This window comes from Euphorbia lathyris, chromosome 8 (genome assembly GCF_963576675.1).
Source record: "Euphorbia lathyris chromosome 8, ddEupLath1.1, whole genome shotgun sequence".
Taxonomy (NCBI): domain Eukaryota; kingdom Viridiplantae; phylum Streptophyta; class Magnoliopsida; order Malpighiales; family Euphorbiaceae; genus Euphorbia; species Euphorbia lathyris.
This window is the reverse complement of record NC_088917.1, coordinates 73,728,884-73,740,613: the sequence shown is the minus strand read 5'-3', so window position 1 is coordinate 73,740,613 and position 11,730 is coordinate 73,728,884. Positions and strand designations below refer to the sequence as shown.

The following is an 11,730-nucleotide window of genomic DNA, read 5'->3' as shown; positions in this document are numbered from 1 at the left end:
AAAGTATCTAAGAATTCAAGAATTAATTAATCAGATAAATCACTAAAAAATTATAACCATATCAACCAAAATTTAACGTATTTTGTAAATATATGTATATATTTTTTTTTTTTGAGAAAAAAAATTTATATGTTTTTTTTTATAATTTTTATATTTATGAAGTCGAATATTTATTTTATAGAGACTCATTTTAAAACTCCTTAATAAGAAAAAAAAAAGGGGTAAAACTTAGCTTCATGTGCTTTCAAGTGAGAATTAAAGAAGAGAAAAAGAGAGAATTAATTTGAGGTACGAAGCATGAAGATGAGAGAAAAATTAAGGAATGCCCAATAGAGAAAAATATGAGTTAAACAATGTTAGTTAAAAAGGAAAGTTGGAGTTATTTCATTTTCACTGTTGTTCAACGGATATGAGTCTTGTTATCTGTCAAGTTTTGTTTTGTTTTGTCCTTTGACAAGTTTCTTCTTTTCTTTTCAATTTTTACATCAAATTTTTTTTCCATCTATGACATCATCAAGTAATCACTCTGGAGAATGCATTCTAGCTAAAATATGGGCTTTTTAAGGAAATCTCAGTTCTCAGCTAGTCGATGCTATGACTATCAAATAAGCTTTAAGTTGGATTAAGATGCATCGCCCTAATGAAAAAATTCAAATTCAGTCGGGTTGTCGCGTCATAGTCAAGGCAATTCAAATGGGTTTAGAAAGTCATTCCTATTTAGTTGAAGTTATTTCTGATTGTATTCATTTATTACGAGATTTAGAGATGTGTTCTATTTCCTTTATTAAGCGTTCAACGAATTCGGCTGCCCATGCTCTAGCAAAAGAGGTCAATTCTAGGCATATCCACCGCTATTTCTTAGCAATATTTTTTCATCTGATTTAAGTTAATAAAACTTGACATTATTTCAAAAAAAAAATATACCTTATAAAAAAAGTGAATTAAAATGCAATACATAATTAAAATTAAAAAGGCCTAATATATCATTCTTGAACAAATTCATAAAAGTAGATTGACTCTCTGAACTTTATTAGTATCTCACCAGTTTCCTAAACTTGCTTATTTCATATCGTCATTTCCCTAAAGTTGTCTATAAAATTATATTAGTTCTCTAAACTTTGCAAGTATCTTACCAGAATCCTAAATTTGCTCATATTCCATAACAACTAAATACAAAAGCTCATTAAACCAAAATTTTATAAATACATCTTCATCTATTCGAGAGGTAATTTTTTTTTCTCTTCTCCTACCTTTCAACCTATTATAAGAGTTAGTCTTACAAGTTTGAGAGATCGAATGGATGAGAATCGAGAGTTAGTATTATGGTATTTGTATTTAGTTGTTACGGAATAAGCAAATTTAGGGAGCTGGTAAGACACTTGCAAATTTCAGAGAGCTAATATATTTTTATGGAAAAATTTAGGAAACTGATGATACGAAATAAACAAGTTTAAAGAGCTGATGAGATACTAACAAAGTTCAGGGAACCAATCTATTTTTATGGACATGCAAATTAAAAATAAAAAAACAGTATAATATGATATACCATGGTCATATATGATATATTGTATATAAATTGAAAAAATATTATTTTGTTAAATATTTCGTTATTTTATTCAATTATTTATTTTGAGAGATGAATTTTATTTATTTATTTATTTATAACCTTTTCTCTTTAATAAAGCTTATGAAAGATTTTTGTCAGATATTGGAAAATAATAATAGTTGACATTCAGATTTTGGATCATATATAGTATGGGACATCACATAACGTGGCAAGTATAAATAATATTATATATCATTGTCCATATAATCATATATCATATAGCATATGATAGTGATAATTGAATTGGCTGAGATTTTAAATGAACAACCTAACAATCAATTATACAATTCTATATAAAAAAAAATCAATTTATCAGACAATCAATTTATAGAAAAATTAAGGGCCTGTTGGTAAATAGTTTTGGGCTTTTTACATCAATATCTTACCAAAAAAAAAAATACAATTAAATCATATGATCTAAATTAATTTTTAATATATCATTATTTTTCATATATAATAAATAAAATATGATTTTAGTTTTAATTTAAAAAATTTACATCCCAATTCATAATTCTAAATCTTAATTAATTTATAAACCTCAATTCTTAAAATATATTAAAAATAATAATTTTATTAGTTTGACATAATGTAAAATCTTGACATTATTGTAAATAAGATTTTAAAGTGAATTTTTATATAAATTTTCCAAAAACTTTTTAGGGTAAAATTAGAGATTTGGTTCGTTTTAAAGATTTTGACTAGTCAAATCTCTGATAGTTGTATTTCGTGAATAGAGATTTGAAAAAACTTATTGTGTTCAAAAAGCTAGTTTTATGAGCTTTATTAGCAATCCGCTAAGTTTTACCAAACAAGTTTATACAATCAACTAGTTAAATCAGCTAATTAAAAAGATAATCAACTAACCGTTAATATATTAGTTAACCGCTAGCAGCTATTTGCCAAACGGAGCTTAAATATAAAAAAATTAGATTTAATGCGTGATTTTTCGCTTCAGTTGTACATTCCAGAAAATAGCAATATTTAGAAATTGAATATAAGTTCACCAAAAAAAAATAAAAAATTTAATATAAGAAATTGATTAACTCATGAAATTACTTATACTTTTAAATTAATAAAGATAAACTACACACATCTACTGAAACTTTGCTCCTAGTAATACTATAGGCATTAAGCCCGTTTGGTTTACCTCATGCTTGTTGTTACTGTTCGATGTTTGATGTTGCGGTTTGTTATTTGTTGTTGTTGTTGTTGGAAAAAGATGTTTTTTTTTTCCAAAATACAGAGAATCTCTTCTTTTGTAAAAAACTACTTTTTAGCAATAAAAGTCAATCATGAGATATGTAATCAAACATCTAAAATCCTAATGTTAAAGAAAAAAAAAAGGCAAGCATAAGGTAAAGAATGAGTAACCAAACACCCCTTAAACTTCAAAACATGTCGTAAAAGTCACTCGATTTTATAGTCTCTTATTATAACCATTAAACTTCAATTAACGCTCCCAAAGACCGATGATGACTTCAAAATGTAAAAAAATCCAAGAATTAAAGTTGGTTAGAACCACATTTACCATGAAACTACTTTTTTTTCTAATATCACAATTTTAAGAGCTTTCCATCTTTATACATTTATTTTATCTCTCCTAACCAAACAACACTTAAATGACGTCAAAAAAAAATTAAAGAATTAAAGTTGCTTAGAATCAAATCTTGAAATTTTTTTATTTTGAGGTCATCAACGATAATTTTAAGGCATTAATTAGTGAACATAATATTAGAAAGTATAGAGTTGAGTAATTTTTTTATTTTGTTTTGAAATTTATAGGTCATAATGTTAGTTAGAGTAAAGTTTAGCAACCATAACGGGGTGTTTGTTAGATGGGATAAAAACACGAGGATAGGGATAAAAAAATTAAAATGAGTTATCCTATGTTTGTTTTAGAGATAGGTTAGAGAGATAAGAGAAGGATATGAGTCTTATCTAAGGATATAACTGGGGCGGGGATGGGGACCAATATGGTCCCCGTAGGTGGGACCGGGAAATGATATCCCCGCTCCGTGGGGATCCCCGTACCCGTACCCGAGAAGTCCCGCTGAGGATCCCCGATTAATCTCCGTGAAATGCAAAAACATTTATTACTTAAAATGTACATATGGAGGATCAAACCTTTAACCAATTGAAATATCATCAAACGTCTTTGCCATCCGGATACATTCCACTTTTTATTAACCATTCACTAATTATGTAAAATATATTATAACATTGAAATATTAGAATTTTCAAATAATTGATAAAATATTCTTTTCGAGATACGCACAACTCAACTCCTCCACTTCATTCTTCTCTTCTTCCTTTATAGGGTTCTATCTCCACACTCAACTCCATCGCCGCCGCCACCTCCATCTCGCACCACCACCTCGCACCACCACCATCTCCACCTCGCACACGACGTCGGAAACAGGGAGCGGCTTCGCTTCTCCTACTCGCTGTCTCCACTCCACCGCCGCCTCCACCTCTTCTCTTCCGCTTTATGTTAATTTTTATCTTTTGATTTGATGTTTTTTGAAATATTTTTGGAATATTATGGATTTTTGGAGGTTGCGATGAGGATTACAGCTCCCTCTTCTGAGTTAAGTTGAGGAAATTCGCTGGCAGAATCGAACCTATAATTTTTTAGCCACCACTGAGCAATCTCCTTCCCCATTTCCGAATTATAATTTACTTTATAGTCTCACTCATTGGAAATTGATTCGTTCGAATAACTAGTTAGATTGTTAGGTGAAACCTTGTTTCTTTTGTTTTGATATGTGGTGAAATTGGGGGTTTCTATGAGGATTAACACATCCTACGTTCCCTTTGTTAATATTTTTTTTCCTGTTCTGATTATATTCAAGTATTATGGATGAGGATGAAGCAAACAAAATATAATCCAACACTTGATCTGAGACTTAATTGTCAAGTGTGTTCGGTATGTCTTGCATAGTAAATAACTGGGTAAATGGGGATTCCCCCTACCCGCGGGGATCCCCGTAGGGCGGAAATGGGGACAGTTTTTGTCTTCATTTAGCTGGCGGGGACGGGGACGGGGAATCCCCGTTTAGGTGGGGACGGGATGGGAAACCAAATCCCCGCCCTGTCCCGTTTACATCTCTAGTCTTATCTCTCAAATCTTATACCCAAGATGGGGTGATATAAGGAGGTGAGATAAGTTCATGTGATTTTAAATAAGGGGTAAATTACACCCATGGTCACTGAACTTTATCCATTTTCACATTATGGCCACTGAACTTCATTTCTTCCCGGTATGACCATTGAACTTTACACTTTTTAACACCGATGACTACTTAACGCATCAAAACGACCATTGACGGCTAAAAATAAAAAATCCAAAGCGTTAATGATATTTTAAGGAACTTTAATTCTTGAAAATTTTCGTTTTGAGGTCATTTAGGTATTGTTTGGTTAGAAGAGAGAAAATGAATTTTTAGAGAGAGAACGCTCAAAAAATGTGATTTTCGAAAATAAAAAATGTGGTTTCATGGTAAATGTCGTTCTGAAACCACATTTTTTATTTTCGACTATCATATTTTTATCCTTATCCTAACCATTTATCTTTATCTATATCCCAGTCTTTATCTTTATCTCTATCCTAATAGAAAATGCCCGGTAGATGACAATTAAATATAAACACAAATTATACTTACACATATTAATTTTTAAAAAATAAGATAGAAAAATACCCTGAACATTAATAGCAACGAGTAATTTTACCCTATAAATGGTATAATAATTCTCATACCCGACCTAAAATAAGATCAGATAAGACGGTGAGACATTACCACTGACTTATTATATAAACCAGTAGCAGTATCTCTCAAATCAAGAGAAAAAATATCAAAACAAAAACCAAATTCCGTTGATAGGTAAAAAGACCAACATATGTCGTTTCCAACCTAATTTCTTCATACGGAGTCCGATTAAAGCGATTCAAAAACCCATAGAAACGTAAGATAAAAATAAAGAACTTTCATTTAGGACTCTATGACAGATTCAGCTTATATATGGTCGAAAAATGCATCATAAGATTCGGGTATGAATCTGATTCTCCCGCAGCATCTATATAGACAATTCTCTATTTTCTCTAGCTCAAAGTTATAATTTACTCATATCTCATATATCTATGGTTGTAAACTAACTATTAAACTCTCAAATATCAACTTCAAGTCATACTTAATATCATGTATATAACCCATATCGCCAAATATCAAATAATGTACTCATTTCCATACACCCAATATTTTACTAACCATCAAATCTCATTTCTATCCCTCATTAGCTAGTTACTCAATCCTCGAAAAATTTTAAATTATTTCTTAGCTTGCATCAAATATCCACATTCCTCAATTACTATCGATTATTTCTTAGCTATCACCAAATATTCATATTCCTCCATTACTATCAATTATTTCTTAGCTATCACCAAATATCGATATTCCTCAATTACTATCAACCTTAGGTACGAAGAATTTAACCTAGAGCTCTGATACCAAACTGTCACACCCGACCCTAGACGACATCAATCGGCATCGGACGTGAAATAGAAAGATCATAATCAAGACTTAGGAGTCTCCAATTTATCCAAATATCATAATATCATATTTATTTAGTTGTCTTGGCCTTCCTCTTCAATATATATTCTAAAACAATTCATATTCCTACTACATTAGTCATTCGAGGACCTCAACATATATTTACCAACTCCATTATATTACACTTGAAATACCAAAGTTCTAACCATAATTCTAACAATAAGCAGCCAACTTCCAAACCTCGGCTAATCGGTCGGTAACCTTCTCTGTACTTTCTCACCTAAAAACATTAAAACATTTCAAAACGTGAGACAAAAATCTCAGTAAGAAATATCAGCTATAAAAACTAAATTTACTTAACATAGCTATATATATACATTTATAAAGGGATTTAATCAAAACCTTATAAAATATACTCAAAATGTAAGTTCATAATATAGTCAAAGTAGTAAACCAAAAACTAAAACTATATAATCTTGTATCCATTCTTGAGTTCAAAACCTTATATTTCAGTCACAAATCACAACATATGCGAGACGTCTCAGGAGAGGTTGGGGAAGACTTGGCTGCGGCAAGTCAAAGAGAGGTTAGGTCAAGGGATTTCAGACAGAAGTCCCATCAATCAGAAAAGAAGGATGTTCCAGGAAAGAGGGGAACAAGGATATCCAAAAGAATGGGCCTTGAAGGGAGGGGAGACCGGTCTAAGGGCTGCAAGATATGCTACAAGGGTGAATCAGTCCACTAAGGGATGACCTCTTATACATGATTTCAGCGAAGTGTTCAAGTCAAGGTATCCTAGGATGCGATCAAAGAAAAGAAGACTTTAAAGAGGATCTTACCCAACACTTCACTGTCATACTCAATAGGTCTTCATACTGTGTACACAGGCCATATTTCTCACTAAATATAGTCTTTAGAATTAAATCCACCAAATCGGACTACTCTCAATGGTTACCAAACATTTTAGTCTATATATATAGATTGAAACCAAAAACATATATGTATATATGTATATACTTTACTTGATCATAATCAAGCTCACAAGTTTTCAATTCTCCAAAATATCAATCCTTAATCAAATAAAATTTCAAAGTTAATCAACCAACGAAATCTCAAATCAACATAACCAAGTAAAATCTGTAATTCACATATAAACATAGTCAATAGTTCATTTGAACTATAATTTCACAATAAAAAGCAAGATCGTGAAAAACCCCAATTTTACAAAATTCCTGTATAATCCTAAAATATTAATTTCTGAAAATTCTTTGATTATATATATATCTAAATACATAAAACTCAAAATATAGTTGATAGTTAATTATGTTGGCTATTAATTGAAGAAAATACACCTGTTCAATTCTCCTCTAACTTTTGTCTAAGATGTTTCCCTCCAAACACTGCCGAAACTCAAAAACTCTTCAGTTAGGACTTAAATCTATGTATAAGGATGTTATGTTTTAAATTTCGAGTGATTCGGACGGTCGAATCTCCGTAAATCAAAGAAACGGTGGAGAAACGGTTCAGAGAAAACGGATGATAAAAATAAAATAAAAGAAAAAGAAAAGAAAAGGAAATAGATAACTACACCGCCTGATTTGAGATATATATCTCAAATTTGGCAAATATCACATTTGGTTCTCCATCTTTATATAATCTTATAAAAATTACTCTAAACTTTTAATTTACATATAAAACCATCAAATTAACTCCAAATTTTTTCTATAACACCAAATTAACTTCACATACCCAATAATTATAATATATACTAATATCAAAATATAAATTCTAGAAATTTAGACACAGACGTAACAATAATAACCCTAATATTTATAAGTTGGGTCAATTTTACCATCAATATTTGAAAGTTCAGCCACTTTTCAATTATTTACGAAAGCACTATATACAGTAATGAATTTTGTTATTCTCACTCCATATATACACCATATTATCACCCATCAGTAACAAATCAAAGATATTTTTGCACACACCGAAACAAATAAAGTTAAAAAATATCTTATATAGAAATTAGAAATATAATATAAGAAATGTAATACTCCATTGATCCTTTAACGAAAAAAATATAAAAAATGCTTTCAACATTCACAATCAAGAGCAATTTTATTTTTAATATTATAAATAGTATAATTGTGCCGATAATATTCACAAATTAGATCAATTGTACCCCTAATATTGAAAGTTGAGCCAATTTTTAAATATTAATAAAACACTATTTTTTGTACCTATAAATTTCATTATCCCCATTCATATATACATGATTGTCATCACTCATCAGTACTAAATAAATTACACGTGTGCACATGTAAAGAAAAAAATAAAGTTTAAAAAAATTTCATGTATGCATGTCTTTGATCCGTTGCAATATGAGATAAAAAATTTACTTTTTAATTTTCTTTCGTATATATACATGTATTTTTGATCTGTTACTAATTATTGATAATATGACACATATAGAGTGGAGATAATAATATTCATAATTACGTAAAGTAATATAATTGTAGTTAGAGGTAAAATTGGTCCAACCGTATAAAACAACTCATACTGTCTTTAAAAAAACTCATATTCATCTTTTTACAAAATTGATGAAATTACAAATTTGTTTTTCTTATAATTTTATCAATTTTCTTTTAATGATTTTGTTTCTTGTTTTTTTTAGGACTTTTATTTTTCTTATAAGAAATTATTATTTATTAGTAACTTTGTTTTGTAGAAGACTATGAAACTCTCGTATAAATTGTTGGTCATCGAATTTCAAAGTTTGTCTGAAAATAGTCATTAAACTTCAATTTTTTTTAATAAATTCATTAAACTTTGATTTTTATTTTAATGTCACTCTCATGACTTCAAATAGAAAAACTACGGAACTCGTGACATGACTTCTAGATTAGCAAATTAGCTTTAGTAGAACTGATCTAAGACTGTTAGCATAGAAAAGGAAATGTTTTCTTTTTATGATTAGCATGATAAAATTTAGATACAACATTATTCAATTCCCTTCATATGCTTTATCGGTATTTGTTTCAACTTTTTAGAGCAACGTCTAGCGTTTTTTCCAAACCAAATAATAATTAATTGGCTAATAACAACAATAGCAAACAACTATTGAACACCAAATAGTGAACAACTATCATCTAATAGATGAACCAAACATGCTCTAATAAGGTACACTAATTTTCCCCTAGTCAGTGACCAAGTGAATTTTGTCAGTCACCATCAGATCTAGAATGTGTGAATTTAAACCCTACAATGATCTTAATCTCCACCATATGGTGCGAATTTAAACCCTACGATGATTTTTTTTTTGAATCAATCTCCACCATATGATTTTAATAAGTTTAGATCTAATGGTGACTGACTAAATTCACTTGGTCAGTCACTGACTAGGTGAAAACCACCGAATAAGGGTAATAATTTTAGATTGTTCTTCAGTATGTTCTTCCAAACTCAATATTTTCCTCTCTCATTTTGTAATATTTAGTATTAGAATCGTCAAACCGATATTTTTATTTTCCAAACTCGATAGAAAAGTTAAATAAAGATTAAATCAATAGCAGAATTAATAATTAAAGATTCAAAAATGAAAAATAATTAATAGGTTAACATTACTTTTTGCCTAAAAAAAACAACATAAAACAAACATGGATAAAATATTTTTCTACTCAAGTATCAAGAAGGAATAGGTCAAACTACCTTTCGTGCATGTTGGGTTGGATCCCTTTAAAAAAGAGGGCAATCTTGGTATTCTTTCTTCAAATAATTATTAAATATTTAAAAAATAAATAAATAAATTATTATTGCCAACCTAACATCTCACTTGTCCATATATTAAATAGAATATATACGTTTTTTTTCCAGTCAAAATGAGGTATTAAATAAATTCTTTAAAAAAAATCTTAGGCCGGATCCGGAGCCTAAAAGAATAGAGACGGGCTAGCATATGAACTTGACGCTCTCGAGCAATAGCGTGAGCGACACTATTTACTTCGAGCGACACTATTCGCTTTCCTACAAACAAAAGAAAAGCTAACAGTAGAGAGTTGTTGCACTAATTGCTTACATTGTAAAATAATAGAACCAAACTCAGTCAAATCCTCCATGTCCTAGAAAATGGCATTAATAACAATCTTCGAGTCCATCTCGATATGTACTACGGGAATGTGCTTTGTAATCAACCAGGAAAGGACCTCCCTCATATTGATTGCTTTTGCAATAACAAGCTCAAACAAATTAATATATGTTAAAGTGTGAATAGATGCAAATAGTTATAGTCAATAGTTAAAAGTCAAAATGTGTAAATTTATTAGCTTTCCTTTTATTAAAAATTGTTAAGTAAAAATGTGTATCATATTGCTTTTAGAGTTCGTTAAAATTGGAGTCAAAACCTTTTTCCATTTATGAGCATAGGAAGTCACAAATAGAGAAGAAAATTTATGCGAATAAAAGAAAACTCATAAAAAATATGTGTACAAAATCAATTCATACTAACAACATGGAGAAAGAGATTCATACGCACAGACACGCTGTTATAACTGCAGAATAGGCTCAACAAGATCTTGCAAAGGTGCAAGCTCCCGTTTATCGATCAACCGAAATTCCCATGTGAAAAGAACAAAATGCTTAAAGCAAGTATTTAGATGAGCTTCTTCTTTCAAGCTGACAATCATCTGGAAATGCTCATGGTAGATATGCGCGTATACGCGAAACAATCGCTTAAAGATTGTCTTAACCACATCCCAAAAATTCGTTGGAAATGGTGCCCCCAATTTTTGAGGGAAAATCATTTCATCATCTAGTTGAGCTTCAATCCAATTCATCAAATACTCGACGTACTTTGGAGCAGAAACCTCAATTGGCTTTTTAATTGTAACTCCATCAGCCCATCTATACTCATATTTAGGTCCTGCAGTCATTGTTGGACAACTTGATGTTGTGCAGAATTCAGTGAGAGTTCCATATAAGATATTCACTTGATTGAAAAAATCCACAGTGTTAACAGCCATCCATTCATTAACATCTTCTCCAGGAGGCAATTTCACTGCTTCTCTCAAATTACCACTACCTAAGGTAGCATCTATATGTTTTTGCAGTTGAGCACCCTTACCTCTAGATGGAACATTTTTCTTTGGCCGAAATGTTTTATGATTTCTGCTACCGAGGCCTATGAGACTCATGGTGCGAAAAGTCGAGGATCTCTCTGCCTTTGTCTGTGGTATTCCCATATTAGTTAATGTAGTTGTTGAATAAGAGACATCAACCTCATGTGCGTCCAAATTCACCATTTGAAACTCACAAACACTGTTCTTCAGAGCAGAACACATTCTGAGAACGCAAAAATAAAAAATCTTAAAGGTCAAATATTAGGTTCTGATACTATGTAAAGAACAATAAAGAGATTGGAAAATATTCTTCTATCTATTATTATTGATTACCTATAGGTATTTATAGAAGTGGTAAAAAACTAAACAAGGAAAGCTAATAAAAGCTAATAAATTTACACATTTTGACTATTGACATTGACTATGACTATTGACTATTTACATTTACTCTCACGTTAAC

General features: G+C 30.3%; 1 protein-coding gene and 2 non-coding genes across 3 annotated transcripts; 2 read left to right on the top strand and 1 right to left on the bottom strand.

Annotated features, from left to right (window-relative positions):
• Nucleotides 1-4,157: 4,157 nt before the first annotated feature.
• LOC136204912 (small nucleolar RNA R30/Z108) lies at nt 4,158-4,255 on the top strand. Its single transcript, XR_010675724.1, has one exon. It is a non-coding gene; the product is annotated as a small nucleolar RNA R30/Z108 (small nucleolar RNA).
• Nucleotides 4,256-4,463: 208 nt separating this feature from the next.
• LOC136204480 (small nucleolar RNA snoR31) lies at nt 4,464-4,542 on the top strand. The gene has a single exon (XR_010675322.1). It is a non-coding gene; the product is annotated as a small nucleolar RNA snoR31 (small nucleolar RNA).
• A 6,155-nt stretch (nt 4,543-10,697) lies between these two features.
• LOC136204015 (MOB kinase activator-like 1A) lies at nt 10,698-11,345 on the bottom strand. The gene has a single exon (XM_065995217.1). It carries the CDS (start codon nt 11,343-11,345, stop codon nt 10,698-10,700), a length of 648 nt encoding a protein of 215 aa, XP_065851289.1.
• Between the last annotated feature and the right edge of the window lie 385 nt (nt 11,346-11,730).

What these genes read in the sequence shown, in the direction of transcription:
- LOC136204015 (XM_065995217.1), bottom strand. Translation starts at nt 11,345, where the DNA reads ATGAGTCTCATAGGCCTCGGTAGCAGAAATCATAAAACATTTCGGCCA.